Source organism: Protomyctophum parallelum, assembly GCF_964188405.1.
Source record: "Protomyctophum parallelum genome assembly, chromosome: 13".
Classification (NCBI taxonomy): domain Eukaryota; kingdom Metazoa; phylum Chordata; class Actinopteri; order Myctophiformes; family Myctophidae; genus Protomyctophum; species Protomyctophum parallelum.
This window is the reverse complement of record NC_139708.1, coordinates 39,992,337-40,013,626: the sequence shown is the minus strand read 5'-3', so window position 1 is coordinate 40,013,626 and position 21,290 is coordinate 39,992,337. Positions and strand designations below refer to the sequence as shown.

Here is a 21,290-nt window from a genome sequence, read left to right as displayed (position 1 = left end):
GCATATACTGTATTTACGTATTCAGTTTTGGTCTGGTTGAGATAAAGACCAACACAGTTGGAGGCCTGCTCAAGAGACTGAAGGAGAGCCTGAGCGTATTCCAATGATTGACTGATAAGTCATAAGTGCGATGTAATCAGTGAAGTCAGTGTCGGTTAGGTATTTAGCAGGATGACGAGAGCTTCTCCTATAGGGTTTAGTTGGTAGCCCTTATGTGGTTGCATAACACGGTGCACCGTACCTGGTTGCATCTTTCACTCAGTGGACAGAAACCCGGCAAGCTGCTCCAGTGTTTTTTCCTTTCCCCTTTGTAACTGATTTAACTACATGGAAATGAGGAGGCGGAAGGGTAATGTTTAGTGGCCTGGACTGGCCCTGAGATATTTCCTCTGTTAAGGATTGCATTGCATTGAAATGCATTGCATTGCATTGCAGAGCATTGCATTGCATTGCATTGCATTGCATTGCATTGCATTGCATTGCATTGCATTGCATTGCATTGCATTGTATTGTATTGTATTGCATTGCATTGTATTGCATTACCCCCTTTTCTCCCAATTTCGTTGTCGTTATGCGGCTGCCAATTCCCAAATTCACCATACACTTGTGTGTTATCACTGCTGGCTAACCTGCCAGTGAGGAGCCCCCACCAGGAGGATGTACACAGGTAGCACCTCTCGTTCAACTTGTTGAACTCCTCTACCCCCCATCTACCCCCCCACCCCTTGCTGACACCGTCCCAGCTCATAGGAGGTGCTGACAACAAAAGTCCCCACCCTTGCATCCCTCCCACGGACACAGCCAAATTGTGCTCGTGTTGATGCTCAGCCAGCCAGGCCGGAGGGAGGCACCATGGCGGATTCAAACCCCGCCATGTCTTTGAGGTTGGTGCACAGAAACGTTACCCCCATGCCACCCAAGCGGGGTAAGAACGTGCATGGGACATTTTGACAACAATTGCAGTGTTCAAACAACAACAAGGTGAACTTTGCGAGGACTGCGAGCAAGGGCAGAAGGTTCCTATAACGACAGTGGGTGCCCACCTTAGAGTAGCCTATATATTTTAAGGTGCCCACCCGCCCCGCAACTTATTATTATTGGCTTATTATTTTGCCAGCGGGTGCTTCGGCTCTTGCGCACCCGCGGAGTTGACGCCGTGGCGTTGACTGCGAGGAATAAAAGGCATCCGTTCCTCCATTTCAAAGACAAATGAATGAGGGGGGGAGGTAAATGATGTGCTGTGTTATGTATCATGTTTCCTCGGCCTCACGGATACCTTGTGGCTGTGCTGTAGGTCATGGAGAATCCAGGCTGCTATATTTCTTCGTACTATACTCTGTTCAGAGTGTGTTCTCCATTCACCGCCACCGGGGGGGGGGCGCCAAAAGTCCCAGACCGCCACCATATCTATATATATATATATACTGTATATATATATATATATATATTCTTTTTTATTATTATTATTTTTTTAGTTAAAAAGACGAAAAAGGCGTCCTTGGCAGTCCAGGACATCATGAAAAAGAAGTTAACTAAGTCCTTGGCAGTCATTGAGTAGATGGCAGTGTGATACTCACAGACTCAGTTGAGGGGTGTGTGTGAAGTATAGTGTTCCGTTCCGTGCAGACTACTATGTAAGATGAGGGTTATTTTTAAAGATGGATTGCCACAATGTTTGTATTTTTTCCAGTTTTCCATGTGTCTATGAGGTGACCGTACTTCGTTAGACACCCTGGGGTCCTTCTTATGTGCAATGGTGTATTAACTTTGTATTTAGGGTTTCTTCCTGGAGGCTGAACCCTTGACAGTCAAACGGGCTAATGAAATAAACAGTAATATAGTGACATCACACTATCAGCCCCTCCCCTAACCCCTTCCCCTTTATCATACAACTACAGCTGTGGGTGCGGCTTCAGTTCAGGTGGATCACCACCCATCACCACCCACCAGGCAAACCAGGCATACTTAATGAACTGGTGGGTGTGTCCACATAAAAAAAAAATATATATACCTCCTTATATAACAATAAGACCTGATGATCATGTTTTAGGGTAGAAAGAAATCACGGCACTCCATCTTTAACAAACTGTAAAAGGCAGAGATATAATGTCGGTCCTCATACTAGTCTGAAGTGACCACATAATCACATGTTTCTGCCGGTGTTGTGGATTACACCGCCATTCATCACTTGTCTTAAGCCAAAAATACTGTGCTTGAAAAAAAGCCAATGTACGAGAACACAACTGAACAAGATGCAACACATTGTGAGCTTGTAGATCAGCTACACCCTTAACGCTCACCTACTAGCAGGTGCCCAGAATAAGGGCACACTATGGGTCCATGTGGTTAATTATTAACCACATGGACCCATAGTGTGCCCTTGTGCACTTGCAACCATATAATGCAGGTGCATAATGGACTACTGAAGGCTACATGCCTATAAGTGTCTTCCTCTGTTTTTTTTTTACTTTAACACACTGTTGCTATGCACCATGTGGCTGTAAAGGCAAGCCCTACAGTCATTTCAGAGTATTTATTGATTAGCCGGACTAGCAATATAATACAACATAACTTCAAAAGCTGCTTCTATAAAATGAAGCATGGATGGACACACATTCGGTAAAGGCAACTTTGGGAAAACATAATTTTACAACCCCAAAATTTGATGTGCTCTGCACGCACCATGGTATTAATTTATGATTATTTTTTATTTATTTATTTATTTTATCGCTGTCTAGGACAGGGGTAGATCGGTGCAAATTTGGGGGGTTCGCCACCTGGTTTGAAAATTGGTCTGAAAATTTTCAGTCTTGGGATTTCTTTTGGCTTTAACCCCTGGGTTAATGTCAATAGAAGGCCAGGCATGTGATAATGATGTATTTTTATTTATTTTTGTGTTCATCTCACTAAGGTTTCATCAGTGTCCAGCCGGATGGAAAAGACTTGGAAGAGGATGTTCCCTGCAGGAACCCACAAACGGCGCTCGACTCCCAGCCTGGGCGCCTCGGCGCCGCGTCCCGCCGCCCCCGTGTCCGGCTGACCCAACAGCATGGAGGACGACAGCAAGCTCGTCTTTAACCTGGAGCGCCGCCACGACCAGGGTCCCGCCGTGGCCTTCTCCAAAGACCCGGCCACTAGAGCCGCAGGGGGGAGGAGCGGGCCAGACGTGAGCCTGGAGGAGCAGAGAGATCTGGGCTTGGACCTGCGCCCGAGGCAGCCTTCCTCCTCCTCCTCCTCCTCCTCCTCCCAGGCCTTCCACGTGCCTCGCTCCCCCTCCTCCCCCGGCTCCCTGGCCGACCTGTCGTTGGTGGCGGGCCTGCTCCTCTCCGGCGGCCTGGTCAAGTCCTCCTCCACAGAGCTGGATCCGTGCGGCTTCCTGCGGGCCTCCAAGCCCCTCCTCGGCGGCCTCGTCAAGTCCCCGTCCATCGAGATGTGTCGCCGCGGCAGCAGCGGCGAGCCCGAGGCCAACCTCTCCAAGTCGGACTCCAGGCTCCACCACATGCCCCCCTGGATGCAGCTCACCCAGCAGCCCAATAAGCTCCCGGAGGGCCGGAGGAGGCCCGAGGCCTTGGCAGCGGTGACGGATGAGAACGACGCCCACTACCGGTCCTCCTCCTCCTCGCCCCCCGCCGCCTTCTCCCCCCCCCTGGGCAGCCCCCGCTCTCCCACCGAGATCGGCTCGCTGATGGCCGAGCTGGAGGACACGCGGCGGAAGTTCTCCGAGGCCATGCAGGACCGGGGACTGAGCATGCTGAGCAAGATGATGGGCGACGAGAGCCCCAAGCAGGCCAGGCGTTCCTCGGGAGTGGGGGACCCCCCCCAGGCCCCCCAGCAGGCCGCCCCCCTGCAGGGGGGGGGCTGTGGGAGGGGGGAAGGTGGTGGCGGGATGGCGGCGTGGAGCGAAGACGCCGGCGAGCCCGACGCGCAGCAGCAGCAGCTACGGTGCCGGAGGAAGACCGAAGGCGTGTGCGACACGCCCCTCAGAAGAGCCCATAAGAGTGCCTCAAAATCCTCTTTCCACTCACCTGTTAGTATATAGGCCCGTCATGATTATCACATCCATTGTCTGATCGCAATTATTTGAGATAATCACAATTCTTTGTCATTGTCGTTTCCACGTTGAGAAATGTTCATACATTTTTCCGAATATACTGTAAACAAAAGCAGAAATAACTGATCTACAAGTCTACAGCACATCATGAAGTGACGTGTTGTAAGCTTGTAGATCAGCTATTTTTGCAATTATTTAAGTATGCAATTATTATCATCATTTTGTATATTTCAGATATTTGTTTCCATTGGACTGAAAGCCCTTGAAAGCCACACAGAAATAAACCTTCTCTTCATACACATTCAAAATTTTCCATTGCAAAAAAATATATTTATACAATTAATTTGTTATAACCGCAATATTTTCCATGACAATTAATCAACTTAAATGTTGTACTCATAAAACGCAGCCCTACTCGCCCGAGGCTCACGGCCAGAGCGGAGGAGGAGGAGGAGGAGACGGAGGCCGCTATGAGATCTGCGAGTACGGAGACATCATTCAAGTGGTGCAGCTTCAGGGCCGAGGAGGGCCCAGGGGAAGGACGCCGCCGCCGCGGCCGCCACGGTAGGGCTGCGAATCTTTAGGTGTCCCACGATTCGATTCCGATTCCGATTCTTGGGGTGACGATACGATTCAAAAACGATCTTTTCGATTTTTCCGATTCTCGATTCAAAAAAGATTATTTTTCCGATTCTAAAGCAGTTTTTTTTTTATTTTTTATTAAAAACAATTAAATAGAATTTTAGCATAATCTACTCCAGTCTTCTGGCATGAAAGCAGAGTACATTTAGTAAAAAGCTTGTATAATTGTAAAGGTTTTTATCAACTGAATGATTTAAACACACAAAGGTTAAATCCAAGAGTAAGAACATGTCTCATTTATTTAGCTTGCACAAATTTGAACCAGTACAAAAGTTACAAAATCTCTTCTCACTCAATACCAGAACAATACATTAGTATTAAAATAAATACAATTGGCAGGCTTAGCTTAGCTGGTAGTAAATGCACTATGCAGAAACCCAGGCCATAATGCATTGCATGCACAGAAAAAAAAATGATTTTTGGAAAATGAGAATCGATTCTGAATCGGACGGCATTAGAATCGCGATTCTAACTTGAAACGATTTTTTTTTACAGGCCTACGCCACGGCCTCGCCCTCGGAGCCTGGTGGTGCTCCCCCCCCCTCCTCCTCCCCCCCGGGGGTCGGGTGGGTCCCTGCCTTACGCCTGGTTCTTCTGCGTGGGCCTCCTGGCCTACGGCGTCCTGGTGCTGCCGCTGCCGCCCTACGTGACGGGCCTGTCCGTGGGGCTGGCCTGCGGCTTCCTGCTGGGCCTGGTGGTGGTGTTCGTGTTCGCCCCTCCTCGGCGAGGCAACAACGGCAACCCCCCGAGGGCTCGTCGTTGTTCGCGTCGCCCGGTCGGCCCGCCGCGGGCTGCCGAGCCACCGGACGAGGAGCTCAATAAAGAACCGCACGTCTTGGAGGTGAGAGGCACACGCGCACGTGCGCGCACATGCACATCACCACACCCAAGGAATAGAGCGTCACAGTCCCGCCCCCTTTCCAGACCCGGAAAATAATTCCCTGCTCATTTTCCTCATAGACTTTTCAAGCAATGTTTATTTAAAGACGTTTACGCCGAGAACAAAGCCAACTGGAGTTGTGACAAACCATGACAATAAACACAATGTTTTGGGCCGATCAAATAATTAGAAAGAAGAAGAAAGGGGGTAGGTACCCTCACAAAAAACATGCAGTAATCCTGGTCTCTAAACTGCCTCCCCCTGGCCAGCAGAAAAACAACAAAAAGAAAGAAGAAGAAGAAAAAGGCAGCTGGGTTTTGTTTTTCTTCTTACAAATGATTTGATTGGCCAAAACATTGTGTTTATTGTCACAACTCGAGTTGGCTTTGTCAACGTAAACGTCTTTAAATAAATACTTTTTGAAAAGTCTATGAGGAAAAGGAACGGGGAATTATTTTCTGTGTCTGGAAAGGGGGCGGGACTGTGACGCTCTATAGGTGGTGTTGTGGGTGTGCTATTGCCAAATAGACAACAGCTGAATAAGTTCTCTTTATCAAAGTTCTGTGCACAGTTCTTGCCATGCATTAGTTCTTTTGATATTGGAAATAAGAAGATGCATGCCCTTAATTAGTTGTACTCAGGACAGGTGTGTGACAACCAGCCTACATTCACACATCTCTCTTTATTATTATTAGTATTATTATAATATAATAAATTATAAATATCATTCTCTGTTATCAGTATTTGTTACCGGTATCGGCTAGCACAGACATTGTGCTAAGATATTATATAACACGTTATGGACACGTTGAATGCTGCGCACTCGAGTGTATATTGATTCAGCTGAAACTTGATCCAAGTTCAAGTGTGCATATTTTATTAGATGTCCAAGAAGTCCTTACTTGGTCAGCAGTGTTGCTAAAGTGAAACACAGTGAAACACAAGCACGGTTGCATAACACACTGACACTGATTTCCACTGATTGAAGCAGTGGACAGAAACCTAGAGTGCTGCTCCAATCTTTTCTTTTCTTTTTTTCCCCCTAAGTAACTGATTTACCTACATGGAAATGAGCAGGTGGAAGTATAGGGCAAATCAAATGTGTTGTAGAGGCCTGGACCGGCTCTTAAAGGACCACTTCACCACTTTTCAACCTATCTTCATATAATAGGTCCTCACTAATAATCATGATAAAATGGCACAATGTTTTTCTACTCGGTCTGCGTCTCATAGGAGGGCTGTGGGCAGTTCAGAAACCGTCCTCCAGTGACATCATCATTAAAATTAAACACGATATTTTTTTACAAAAATGTTTAGATTTTCATTATCATAAGAACGATTCCATTTCAACTTTTCAGGACTAGAAAGCCTGCAGTTTCTATTAGCTTATATTCCCCATCGATAATGTCACTGGAGGACGGTTTTAGAACTGCCCACAGCCCTCCTATAAGACACAGACCGAGTAAAATCGAAGAACCACTGACATAGAAACAGCTTTTTCAGAAAACTGTCAGGATGTAGAAGACATTTTTAGAATCTGCACCACTCAGTTCACACACGGGTGTGATTTTTGATAGAGATTATACTTTGTATGCTTGTTGTTACTTAGACATGTTATTTAGACTGTAGATATTCATATGGTTTGCCTGAGGCTGAGAGAATGTGTATGCTGCATATTGTTCAGACTTTAGACAACCTGTTATCCTATAGTTACATTGAAGCAATTAATCATTTCCGCTGCACCTTATATGACCAAATACCCAGTTATTTGTTGACTAGGGGAGCATAGATCTGCTAAATTATGTAGTTTGTAAATTGGATAATCGTATGACATTATGATTATGAGCCTAACACTAAAGCCGCATATATCGTGGATCGATTAAAATTGAGTCAAACTGGTGACAATTTAACTTGCAATTTGCTTTGCATTCGTGATGCACAGCTGGGGGGGAAAAGAGTTGAAGAGAAGAAAATGCAGGATCTTTGTAAGAGAAATGATAAGAATTTTCTATTGTATTGAAAAGAGAATTAGAGAAGAACATTAAAGGTATATTCAGTGATTTCACTTAATTCAAATATCACTTATTTTTTTGTTTTGTTGTGATAATCTTCTCTACTATAGAGTGTGCTGACCATATAAGGAGTTATCCCCAGTTAACCCCTGGGGGTCAAAAAACCTTAGGTTTCGTTTTTGGCTCTCTATCCTGATTGGATGAAAGGCTTAGGTCCCAGCCAAAAACTAAACCTAAGGTTTTTTGAGTGAAATCACTGAATATACCTTTAAAAGATAAAGAAAATACTGGATTTGTGTAAGAGAAAATAATTGTATCTTTAAAGATACGCGTTACATGCCTGTTCAAAAGTGATATTTTATAATGCTAGAGGATGATAAAAAGGTTTATTTTTTCAAGAACCGTAAAATGCAGGGGCACGGTGGCACAGTCGGTAGTGCTGTCGCCTCACAGCTAGAAGGTCCTGGGTTCGATTCCCACTGGGGACGCTGTGGGCGCTGGGAGCGTGTTCCCTCCTCCGCGTCATCAGTGCCCATACCCGAGGTGGGGTTGGCGAAAGGGCCTTTCTGTGTGGAGTTTGCATGTTCTCCCCGTGTCCCCTAGGGTAGGTAGGTACCCTCACAAAAACATGCAGTAATCCTGGTCTCTAAAACTACCTCCCCCTGGCCAGCCGGGGCGCCTGATGGAGGGGAAAGGAACTGGTTGGAATAACGTGTCCCTCCACGTGAAGGAGGCATGAAGTCAGTCCGCTGCCCCCCCCCCCCCCCCCCCCGGGTTGGCAGAGGAAGTGTAGCGACCAGGATTACATTAGATAATTGGCACTGAGTGAAAAAAACTGGGTTGCACAATCGTGTGATAAAAAATTAGAAAGGGGGAAGAACCGTAAAACGCAGAGACATGTTTGTGTTGATCCTATATATATGAAGTCAGTTGGTAAATAAATAGCATTATACTTCTCTGGTTCCAGGGCTGGATGAACGAGATGTTCAGCTACGACCCGGAGGCGTACCAGCCCTCTCTCACCCACTCGGTGTTCGCCACCCTGGAGGGCAGCCGGCTGCGCCTGGCCTACCCGCGCGCCAACGTCCCCCGGACGGCGGCTTTCGACGAGCCACCCCACGAGGCTGTGTTTGTGCACTCATGCACCTACCAGCTGGCCAACTGCAAGGTCAGGGTGCTGGCTGGCTGGCTGGCTGGCTGGCGCACGCACGCACGCACACACAGTACACACACACGTTTGTATTTCTATACTTGTGAGGACATCAACATTTTAGGATGACGATTATCTGAATGCCTTTTCTTTTTACATTTCGGACATTTTTAACTGTATAAGCCTCAAGCCGAAACATTCCGGATCGTCTCTTTTTCCACTTGCCGGCAACTATATGAATCCCATTTAACTCACAATTTAATTTAATCTTAAAACCCCTAAACCTAACCTCTTTTGTAATCATGAAACCATATGTTTTATTTTTTGTGAGGACCAGAACATTTATTTCTCACAATTCTGCTATACTTGTCGGGATATTTGGTCCTCACAAGTACAGTAACACGCGCGCACACACACGCACGCACGCGCACACTCAGGGAAAGGTGAACTCTCCACCTTCCTCCCTGCTGTTGACACCCTCTTTGTCACCTGACACGGACGTGTCGCCACCCAGGTGACGACACCTGTCCTCTGTCCCAGCGCGGGTCATCAATATATCTGTACTCCGTGCACACACACAAACGTGAACGTGGCAAAGACTTGTCCTTGTCCGTGGCATATTTGCGATTTTCTCTTTTTACACACCAATTATAAGGTTCTTATTTTGATCATAAGACCCCATTTACCAATGTCAAGTCTCCAGGTTTTCTTATGAGGGCCCTCATAAGAAAACCTGGAGACTTGACATTCGGCAACTGGGTGGCTCAGGGGTAGATTGGCCGGTAGAGCGGAGTCCCCAGTTCCATCCTGGGCTCCCCCTTAGTGTCGAAGTGTCCTTAATTGAGCAAGACTCTGAACTACTAAATGGTAAATGGTAAATGGTGCATTTATATAGCGCCTTTATCCAAGGCGCTTTACAGAGATTGTGCATTACATTCACCCATTCACACACACATTCATACACCGATGGCAGCGGAAACCATGCAAGGCACCAACTAGCACATCAGGAGCAATTAGGGGTTCAGTGTCTTGCTCAAGGACACTTCGACAGTAACTCTGGGGGAGCCCGGGTTCGAACTGGCAACCTCACGGTTACCATCCAGGCACTCTACCCCTGAGCCACCGCCGCCCCTAATTGCAGGTTGTTGTCTTGCATTGGTTCCTCTGCCATCGGCGTGTGAATGTGTGAATGTAATGCACAATCTATGTAAAGCGCTTTGGATAAAAGTGCAATATAAATGCACCGTTTACCATTTTCTTCAGAATATGTATGACACTGATTTACTATGACACTGTGGCACAGCATGAGTCCACGAGTACGTGCCGTTCTCAAACGTTTTATTTGCAGTTCAGTCAAAGAAAAGTTTGTTACACCACAAAGAACAGTTAAGTTTCAACAAAAAGGCAAAAATAATCACAATTTTACTTTCCTTAAACCCATTCTGGGCGGGAACGCCTTTTGGTGTTTTAAAGCATCATGTTATGCTGTAGCTTTTGAAAAATAGCACATCTACACGCTCATAGCGCGCCACCGACTGCCGAGCTATGATCTTGTAGGTCTGCTATTTTTGAAAGATCGTCAAAATGTGTCGCAAATCTTTGAATATTTATTCCTTCAGAGAGAACATTTTTTAACTCAAGTCTTTGCTTCTGCATGGGGGGGGGGGGGGGTGTCCCTGCAACACCATATTTTCAGATGGGGGGTCGGCGGCTGCAATTACATATCATTTGTGGGGTCCTTGACATGAAATATTGAGCACCACTGATACAGAAACATAGGTAAACCTCTGCCCCCCCCCCAGGTGTCTCTGTTGCCCCACATCCTGGCCCGGAAGAGGGTGTGGAACAAGAAGTACCCCATCTGCGTTGCCCTGGCCGAGGGGGAGGTCGGGGAGGAGGAGAGCCTCCTGGAGGAGGGTCTGCAGCAGCCAGAGGAGGAGGGGGAGGAGAAGAAGGAGGAGGAGGAGGAGAGACAGACCCCCGCCGCCGCCTCCCCACTGCCGGACCCCCTGCCGCGGGTTCTCTACCTGTTTGGACGCACGGGAAGGGAGAAGGAGGAGTGGTTCCAGCACTTCCTGTCGGCCTCCAGGGCCGGCGGCGGGGGCGCCGGGGCCAACGACCGGGGCAGTCCGAGCAGGGAGGAGTCCAGGCCGGGTGAGATGGTCCAGCACGGCGCCGCGCGGAGCGGAAATGTTGCTTTTTTTGTTTTGTTTTTTAAGATTTGTTTTTTGGGGCTTTTTAGGCCTTTATTGCTATAGTGACAGTAGACAGACAGGAACGGGGGAGAGTTAACCGTCCGGGCCACCTCCTCCAATGAATATATATGGTTTTTGAAGATGACGTCATGTGGAAGACAAGCTCTATGGGATTTTTTTTGTAATGTTTGTTTAGAGAACGTACGGCCTTAATCGTTTCACATCCCAGGTGACTAAAATGTGACTCAAACTAAATGAAAACGTTTCAAGAGACTACGACTAAAACTAAAATAGAAATGTGCTGCGAAAAACAACACTGGCGAATGTAGCAACAAAAGCAACAGCTTTGCAGTCTTTCTCTTCTCTTCTCTTCTCCCTCTCCTCTCCTCTCCTCTCCTCTCCTCTCCTCTCCTCTCCTCTCCTCTCCTCTCCTCTCCTCTCCTCTCCTCTCCTCTCCTCTCCTCTCCTCTCCTCTCCTCTCCTCTCCTCTCCTCTCCTCTCCTCTCCTCTCCTCTCCTTTAACATGTGTTCTTTATTCCTCAGAGGTGGTGTGTGCCGGTGGAGACGCTGTCAGAGGAAGCACCGAGGAGCTGAGGGAGCTGCCGGGAGCCGTGAAGGAGAGGCTCCCATTGGACTACGACTCCTACATGTCTAATCTCATTGGCTCGGGAGGAGGCGGTAGCCCCACCCCCAGCCCCTGGCTGGTGGGACCGCTTTCGCCTCCCAGTGACCAGGGAAGCCCCACAGCGCGGAAGAAGGTGAAAAATAATAAAAAATAACATCAAACTTTTGACTATAACTTAATAATGGGGCTGTAGTTGTGGCTCAGGTATGGTTAGAACGGCCGCTATGGCTCCTCCCAGACAGTCGCTTCAAGAAGATGCAAGATGCAGCGTACAGCACACGTCTCTTCTGGATGTTTAACACATTTAGACATGAGGACGATTCTACAAATGCCTTCTGAATCCTGACAGTTTTCTGAAAAACCTAGCCCGACAAGCCCGTAGCGCAGCATCGGGCTTGTAGATCTGCTATTTTTTCAATAGCTAAAGCATAACATAATGCAAAAAAAAAGGGGTTCCCGCCCCGAGAATAGGATAAACAGCTGTTGGATGAAATGAAGCTCGTGCGCGGCTGAAACTTTGCAGCGTCGGCAAAGCGCTTTATGTTCTTCTGCCGGCTCGTTATGTCGCGGCCGCATGCGAGCTTCATTTCCATCCACCAGCTGTTTTAAAACCCGGAGGGGACGCGTGCCGTAAGCTGCATCTTGCATCTCCTTGAAGCTGTCTGACTGTCCGACTGTCTGGGAGTGGCTTATAGTTTAGACTAGTCATTGGTTAGACATGGGTTAAGGTTAGGTTTAGGTGTGCTGCCCCGTGGGAGGTTAGGTTTAGGGTGAGGGTTTGAGATAGGTTGTAGTTGTATGACTAATGAGTGGTCTAACCAATGACTACCGGTAGTCTAAACCAAAAACTGTCTAAACTAAGTACTAGCAGTGCTTCTCAAACGTTTTTTTTTTCGTTTTTTTTCTCTCATGGCTATACCCCTGTCACATTTTCATCCACGTCACCACCACTTACAACCTTACGTTTATGTCATATTAGGGTACAGTGGGTACAGTATGCAAATATGTACAGTATATCATACAGAATGGCACGAGGACAGATTTAAAATAACTTTAGACTTGATGATTAAAGGTGATATAGACAAGTTTTCAGCCATAATTTAAAAAATATATAAATGTATTCTTTTGGCCTTTCCCCCCTGTATCTTTCCCTATATTATGATGCTGAGGTGTTCTCCTGCAACAGCACACTCCCCCTTTCCCCCCCTGTGGCTGAATGCGCTGTTTATATCCACTACAGTTTACTACTAGGGGATTTAAACTTTTAGCCAATTGCAGCGCGAGGCTGTGACGGTGTGTTCAACCCAGCACTGCAGTATTATAATGAAAATGCGATCGCGATGCGATTTCAATTGCAATGTATAATATTATCCCCATATCTTAGTTTCACTAACATTGTTCATGTGAAATAGTATGTTTATGATTTAATATGTAAGCCTATTGAAATTATGAGAATCGCTATGTATAGTGCATGGTTGGGTGGTGTGAAACTGAACAACACCAGCAGCAATAAGCACCCCACAGAACTCAGGATCCTTAGTCACAGAACAACTCAGACCCCAATAAAATCTCCTGTTTAGGCCTACATCAATATCATTCTCGTTCATGTGTAGTGGGTTGTATGTGCTTTTGTTGAAATGGTGGAAGTGGAAGTGAGTAATAGTATTTCACCCTGCACCGCCGCGGCGACTGCCTGCCTGCCTGCCGGCCGGCTTGAAGCATGCATTCAACCCGTGCTCGCCAACGGTGACAGGCCGTCGCGGATCATCATAGCGATTTTTCTTCATTGCAATGAATAACCGTGGACAGAGTAGTTCACATGAATGAACGATGCTGTAGTGGCATGGGGCATTTGAGGGGCAATATGTTTTATATGCACGATTACAAATAAAAGAGAATTGAATTGAGAGCCAGTGAGTCTCCTCTACTTCCTACTTCCTCATTTGCGGGACTCGGTGTGATATTGCGATTATGCTACAGTTACCCTTAAAAAAACATGTCAACTCAATGTCATTGTTGTAACTAAGATATCGATAGAAATTCATAATTTTGTAATGTCATATTTAGCCATACGAGCGCAATATCCATACCGTCCGTCCCAGCAGCAACAACAATCCCATAGCCTGAAGTGACCTGGCTCAGCCAATAGAATGAGGGGGGGAGGGGGGTGGAGCTAGATATGCATTTGTTTGGAAACACTCACTCACTTCTGTGTACAAACACTGGAAACTTGTCTATATCACCTTTAACCACTCCAGCATCCCTATTCTGGGGGGAACATTCAGCACAAATAGCAGATCTTGAAGGAAGGAAGGAAGGAAGGAAGGAAGGAAGGAAGGAAGGAAGGAAGGAAGGAAGGAAGGAAGGAAGGAAGGAAGGAAGGAAACGGGGTGTAACAAATCTTGCAACGACTACATTGGGGGAGAAAAAAGGGTTTAAATCACCAAAAAAATAAAAACAACTATTGACTCTCTCTACCTTTCTCTCCTCTCCCTCTGTCAATATTATCCCTCTCCCCCCTCCTCTCTCTCTCTCTCTCTCTCTCTCTCTCTCTCTCTCTCTCTCATGCAGATCCCTAGTGATGAGAGCGTCTCTGGCAGCAGGGCTGGAGGGGACCCTCCTCCCCAGCATGGCTCCGGGGGGTCCGGGGGAGGGGGCTCCTCCTCAGAGGCCAACCCCGCCTGGGTCAACTCTCTGGTGGGGAGGATCTTCTGGGACTTCCTGCGGGAGAAGTACTGGTCGGACCAGGTGGCGCACAAACTCCAGAAGAAACTCAGCAAGATCAGGGTGAGACCGAGATAGACAGACGGACGACAGACAGACAGACAGGTCAAATGGCATGACATTAGGAGCATCAGCACTGCGGTTTTCTCTTATAGCGTGTGCAGAAAGGTTTGTGTTAGTGTGTGCGTGCATGCTGACAATGCACTCTTTCTCTGTGCCACAACATCCCATAAAATGCTGTTCCCTCTGTTCTCTCTCTCTCTCTCTCTCTCTCTCTCTCTCTCTCAAGGAAGGAATTAATTTCACACTGACTTATATAGTCCCACAGAGGTTTTCCTGTACCTGTTTGGGTGGCACGGACAGTTGTCCCATGTGGATATTTTCATGGTCGATTCATGGAATAAATTGTGTATTCTAACAGTAAATATTAGAGCATATCCACACCCCAATATCGGGAAAGTTTACAAAACGTAAATGACAGTATTTGGACTCTTGACTTGAAACTAATTGCTAATACTATTAAGATGATTTATTATATGAATTACACAGAAGGCTTATTTGTGTTTCCAGTTGCCGTACTTCATGAATGAGTTGACCCTGGCTGACCTGGACATGGGCACCTGTCTGCCCGTGGTCCTCAGCACGTCCAAACCCTCCCTGGACCACAGAGGTAATTTTCTGTAATAATTATAATCAATGAGCATAGCTAGGTGCCATGTGTTGTGTGCTTGCTGACCGGCTGTTTTTCTTTGCTATTTTGTAAACAGGGCGACTTAGTTTCCATGCCCTTTTCATTTACAGCGTGGCTTGAGAGCCACACTTCCAACAGCGACTTGGTCACTACATGGCTGTTTTGTAGCTCTGTCTGAATTAAGCAATATTACACGAGAGGGTGTGGTTTAACGTGATTATTGCCACGACAGTGATGCGGTCAGGAATGAGACGGAGTCGAGTTCTGCAAGCATCACTGAAGAAAACTAAGAAAACTAAGAAAATTGCTGAAAAAACATATTTTTTGAATGACAGATGTAGTCACTACGACCACAAATGTCCAAAGAAACTAGCTAATAGCCACCGAGTTTGCTGCGCTCTAGGAAAACAGAGCAGCTGAATTCTTTGTTTTGATTAGGTGTGGAGTGGTGCTCGTTTGAACCACGGCTAGAAGGCTGTTTCAACCAATCAGATTGCTTCCTCGAAACGACCTGTATAATGTAGCATAACGCCCATATTCCCGTATACCTGCATTGGAATTTACTGTGCGCGTACAGCGCGTTTGGAAAGATCCAATCTATGTCAACGATACCGGCTACAAAAGACGCACGGATAGAGCGAGCCCCGGATATGCATGCGCAAAATGTGCGCATGTGTGCTATATTATATTGTCTCAACAAATTGAGCAAATGTGCGCGCGGCGCGCCCGCAGATGTGGTGTAGCCAGGAGCGTATGCATGCGTCACGCGCACATTCTCTGGTGTAGCTCGGCCGTACGAATGAATGGCCACCGTGAACCGTGAACTCACTCACTTCCAGGTTGTAGGACTGATAATAATAATAATAATAAATAAATTGTATTTACACAAATGCACAAACATTTGCATTAAAAATTGTCGCGCCACTGTAAGAAAAGATCTAAGAGGAAAGCAGAAACATAACCAACATAATGAGGGCATAAAGCCTAGAGGTAAAAACTGTACTTTGTTTAAAGAGTTTGGTCTTTAGTCGTCTCTTAACCCATTCTGAACGGGAACCCATTTTGGTGTTAGCATCATGTTATGCTTTAGCTATTGAAAAATAGCAGATCTACAAGCTCATAGCGCTACGAGCTTGTAGGTCTGCTATTTTTTGAAAAATCGAAGAACGACTGACATTTTTAGAATCTGATCTCAGGTCAGAATGGGTTAAAAGCTTAATTGTTCCTTGTCTCTCTCTCTCTCTCTCTCTCAGGCCTGTGGTTGGAGATGGAGGTGTTCTACACGGGCTGCATTCAGATGACCCTGCAGACCAAGATGAACCTCTGCAGGCTGGGCACCCCCCCCACTGTCCCACAGAGCTGTCCAATAGGGTGAGAGAACCCCCCCCACCGTCCCACAGAGCTGTCCAATAGGGTGAGAGAACCCCCCCCCACCGTCCCACAGAGCTGTCCAATAGGGTGAGAGAACCCCCCCCCCACTGTGTCCCACAGAGCTGTCCAATAGGGTGAGAGAACCCCCCACTGTGTCCCACAGAGCTGTCCAATAGGGTGAGAGAACCCCCCCACTGTGTCCCACAGAGCTGTCCAATAGGGTGAGAGAACCCCCCCACTGTGTCCCACAGAGCTGTCCAATAGGGTGAGAGAACCCCCCACTGTGTCCCACAGAGCTGTCCAATAGGGTGAGGCTAAAGCTCTGGTTCCCACAGAGCTGTCCAATAGGGTGAGGCTAAAGCTCTGGTTCCCAAACGTTTTAGCTGGAGAAAATAGCAGATCTCCAAGCGCACGGCGTGTCGCTTCGAGTCCGTGCCGCATTGCGAGCTTTTGGATTGGCTATTATCGTTACTATTTGTATTATTATTATTATTTGTTGAATTTCTTAGATTTGTTTGTTTGTTTTTATTATTATTATTATTATACATTTTCTTTTATTAAAAAATGAATCTTTTGAGATATATATATATTTTAAATGTAGGAAAATAAACTTTGGTTGTCAGTGACCCATAACAATTGGTCCTTTGGGAAACATCCTTTAGCCGCTAAAAAAGGCCCAGTCCCTGTGTGGGCCTTTAGCCAGCTGTGTCCAGATACATGCAGGACATGAGAGCGTACAAATGGAACCCAGAAGGTTCCATTTGGTTCAGTTCAGTGTGTGTGTGTGTGTGTGTGTGTGTGTGTGTGTGCGTGTGTGCGTGTGTGCGTGTGCGTGTGCGTGTGCGCGTGCGTGTGCGTGTGCGCGTGCGTGTGCGCGCGCGTGTGTGTGTGTGTGTGTGTGTGTGTGTGTGTGTGTTCTCCAGGTCCAAACCCAGGCTGTGTGTTCTGGCTGACAGCGATGAAGAGTCCTCCAGCGCCGGCTCGTCCGACGAAGAAGAAGCCCCTCCCATTGAGCCCCAGGGCACTCTGGGAGATAAAACCTCACCGCCGCCGGTGGCCGATGGGTACGTCGTTTATTACCTTCCCCAACCTTTTCTCACCCCATGCTGAAGGCTATAAAGCTAAAGATACCCTATATCAACCTTTTCTCACCCCATGCTGAAGGCTATAAAGCTAAAGATACCCTATATCAACCTTTTCTCACCCCATGCTGAAGGCTATAAAGCTAAAGATACCCTATATCAACCTTTTCTCACCCCATGCTGAAGTCTATAAAGCAAAAGATACCCTATATCAACCTTTTCTCACCCCATGCTGAAGTCTATAAAGCCAAAGATACCCTATATCAACCTTTTCTCACCCCATGCTGAAGTCTATAAAGCCAAAGATACCCTATATCAGGGGTTCTCAACCCGTGGGTCGCGACCCCTATGGGGGGTCGCCAAATTATTTTTTGGGGGGGGCCCAAATTATTAAAAAAAGAAGAAAAACGTTGTTTTTTTTGCAAGTGAATGGCTGTAAAATGTAAATGAAGAGTTTACATAGTACACAGAGTACATGCATACACTTTCCTTAATGATTATATCTGGTTTCAGGATATCATTTCTCTACTACTAAGGTTGTTTTTGCAGTCAGTTTGTATTGTGGAGGGGGGCTGGGCAGGGGGGTCCCGAGACATGGCCAAAGCATTTCCAGGGGGTCCCCCGTCCCCCTTCCCTGACTCAGCAGGGATATTATACATTAAAAGATACTGTGTTAGTATTACCGTATTTTCTACTGCCCCTTATGTCATGAGCTGCGTCAGAAATATATTTCATAGGTGTACAATAGTGACACAGTATGGCATTAGAATGTCATGCAATGCACTTCCCATCACAATCAGAATTAAGTGCAGACTCACTCCCAATCTTCCGCCGTAGTCTGAAAACCCACCTCTTCAGACTCCATCATGTGTAGACATGGCACTATAATGTATACATGCATAGTTTCATTATATAGATATTCCACTGTTAATGTAAATCGCTCTGGATTCAATTCAATTCAATTCAATTCAAGCAGAACCCGACTCTAGGGTGGGCGGCCATCTGCCTCCACCGTGATGAAGACTTAAGAGTGTCTGCTAAATGCCTAAATTGTAACCCTCAGTGCCAAGCAGAGAGAGAGAAGAGAAGCAGGGAGGCAAATTGACCCTTATGGGTCTGTAACTCTGAGAGTGATACAAATGTACACTCTCAGAGTTAAATAACATTGATTTTTACAATAAAAAATTAGGGTCTCAGAGATTAAAACAAATATGCATTAGTCTAATATGGTAGACTAATGCATGTCAAACTGGGGATCCTTGAAATTAAATGGGTTTAGAATCACGTAAAAATCTTCTCTAATGGGGGTCCCTGGCCATACCTTTTTCAAATGGGGGTCCGCGGGCTAATAAGTGTAAAGTTGGTGGTCCTTGACATGGAAAGGTTTGGGAACCACTGATGTATAGTGTACGTGTTACTTTTTTTTTTATAAGTATTTTATTACATTTCCACAAAGTTACAAGTCATCACATTACATGTATCAACGTTTGGAGATCCATACAGAAAATATGCTGCTTGTCATCATATAAATACATCACATCAAATACATACATCATAATACATAATACATACATCAAAAAGCACAGACACCTAGGCGCCAGAGAGCGCGAGCGAACAGCACCATGCTTTGGTGCCATGTGTACTATCCGCAGCACCCCCTAACGCCCAAATGCCTGCACCTGCACGTACGTGTTACTGTCTTCGTCTCATTAGACACACCGGAGGCAGCACGGGTCGCAAGTTCCTGAGGTTGGTGGACAAGATAGCCAAGTCCAAGTACTTCCAGAAGGCCACGGAGAACGAGTACATCAAGAAGAAGTTCACGGAGATGTCCAACATGCCTCTGCTGCTGGCTGTGGAGCTCCTGGAACTCTCTGGAACTCTGGCCGTCAACATACCACCGCCCCCTACTGACCGGATATGGTACTGACCGGGTCTTTCCCCTTCATATTCCATGATATCTCAATAAGATGATGTTTACTTTTTGTTTAATGTACTCCCCCCCCCCCCCCCCATTCTTTACCTTTTTTTTCTCGTTTTTCCATACTTTCCATTTTCTTGTATTTGTTTTACTGTGGATAAGGTTTAGAAATAAGTGTAGGGTTAGGCATAGTTTTACTGTTTTACTGAGGTTAAGTTTAGGAATAAGGTTTGGTTTAGGCATAGTTTACTTAGCTTAGGGCTTCAGGGCAGGGCAGCTTCAGGGCAGTGTTGTTTTTGGCAGCAAGTTTTAGTTTTCATTTTAGTCACCTGGAATGTCTTAGTGTTAGTCTAGTTTTAGTCTAGACTAAATATAGGCCTACAGTTGATTTAGTCGAACAAAATGTATTTTGTCGGGCATTGATGCCGTCATAATGACTGGGGCTTTCCATAGCTGATCTACAAGCCCACAACGCGTCGCAGCGCAGCACAACGCGTCGTTGCGTTGTGAGCTTGTAGATCGGCTATTTTCAGCATGCAACTAATTGTAAAATGACTTAGACTGGATCTCTTGTCCACTAGTCCCTTCCTAACATTTTAGTCTAGTTTTTATCTTTTGACGAAATTGTCAGTATATTTAGTCGTAGTTTTAGTCATCATCGTCAGCTTAATTTCTATTTAGTTCGTCAGTGGAAAAAGGTATACAGTCGAGGAGCATTTCTGGTCTTGGTTTTAGTGGAGGAAATGAACAGTGCTTCAGGGTTGTGTGTTGTGTCTCTGTCTTGTCCTCAGGTACAGCTTCCGGGTCCCCCCCAGGCTGGAGCTGAATGTCCGTCCCATGCTGGGGGACAGAGAGGTGACCTTCACCCACGTCACCGACTGGATAGAGAGGAAGCTGCAGTGTGAGTTCCAGGTCAGTCCAACGTGTCTGTCTGTCTGTCTGTCTGTCTGTCTGTGTCTGCCTGCCTGTCTGTCTGTTCCCGTTGTTCACAGAAGCACTGAAATGGCTTATCATCATCATTATAAATATCAGCGTAAATGTACTGTATTTGTATTTTACAGTATAGGCATGCTGCTCTCTAGTTTAGTTTATTTGTTTATTTCGACGGAACAAGCATATTCACATGAACAACATTACAACCAAATGCAATGTAAATACAGTGGAATTAGCAAAGATGCTGAATTCCATCCGCAGTCCCCACACAACACACAACACATACAAACAAAACACATAGGCAGTGAACCCAGGATGCGGGGGCTCAGGGGTAGAGTGGCTGGATGGTAACCGCAAGGTTGCCAGTTCGAACCCTGTGGGCTCCCCCAGAGTTAGTGTCCTTGAGCAAGACACTGAACCCCTAATTGCTCCTGATGTGCTAACCTCGCCTCACCAGGCTTTCCACCTCGGAGGAAAGCCTGGTCTCTGTTCCAAAAGTGCAGTATGATCCGGTCGGGAGTGGATGATAAAAACTAAATAAAAACTAAAAAACTAATAAAAACTAAATAAAAACTAATAAAAACTAAATAAAAACTAATAAAAACTAAATAAAAACTAATAAAAACTAAATAAAAACTAATAAAAACTAAATAAAAACTAAAAAACTAAATAAATTGTGCATATCGTTGCTGTCGGGGGAGGAAACCTCATAACTCCATTTTTGAGGGTTTTTTTTGGGGGGCATAAATCAGTGCTATTGAACACCCTTTTACGTCTGTGTGTTGTTTCGAAAATATTGAACCAATGAAAAATAGTAAAAAGTGCTTTGTTTGGACAAAACCTCTTAACTCCATTGGACCCTCAACATGTCTGCTAAAACAACTAACTCCACCACCTCTCCCCCTCTCATGGAAGCAAGTGACAATATATAAAGTTACAACACCAACTTTGATGAGGCTGTATTTAAATATAAGGTGTTCTTTATTTCCTGAAACATTTCTATTTTTCATTTC

General features: G+C 46.0%; 1 protein-coding gene across 1 annotated transcript in view; it reads left to right on the top strand.

Annotated features, from left to right (window-relative positions):
• LOC310869936 (testis-expressed protein 2-like) overlaps nt 1–21,290 on the top strand; it is a 33,268-nt gene that overhangs the window by 10,878 nt on the left and 1,100 nt on the right. Inside the window, exons 2-13 of the mRNA XM_083780925.1 lie at nt 2,912–4,027; nt 4,461–4,615; nt 5,189–5,534; nt 8,553–8,753; nt 10,538–10,889; nt 11,474–11,688; nt 14,127–14,342; nt 14,850–14,949; nt 16,224–16,341; nt 17,265–17,405; nt 19,137–19,346; nt 20,136–20,256. Coding sequence (XP_083637051.1) covers nt 3,050–4,027; nt 4,461–4,615; nt 5,189–5,534; nt 8,553–8,753; nt 10,538–10,889; nt 11,474–11,688; nt 14,127–14,342; nt 14,850–14,949; nt 16,224–16,341; nt 17,265–17,405; nt 19,137–19,346; nt 20,136–20,256 — 3,153 coding nt within the window. The 5' untranslated portion in view covers nt 2,912–3,049. The remainder of the gene's footprint in view (nt 1–2,911; nt 4,028–4,460; nt 4,616–5,188; nt 5,535–8,552; nt 8,754–10,537; nt 10,890–11,473; nt 11,689–14,126; nt 14,343–14,849; nt 14,950–16,223; nt 16,342–17,264; nt 17,406–19,136; nt 19,347–20,135; nt 20,257–21,290) is intronic.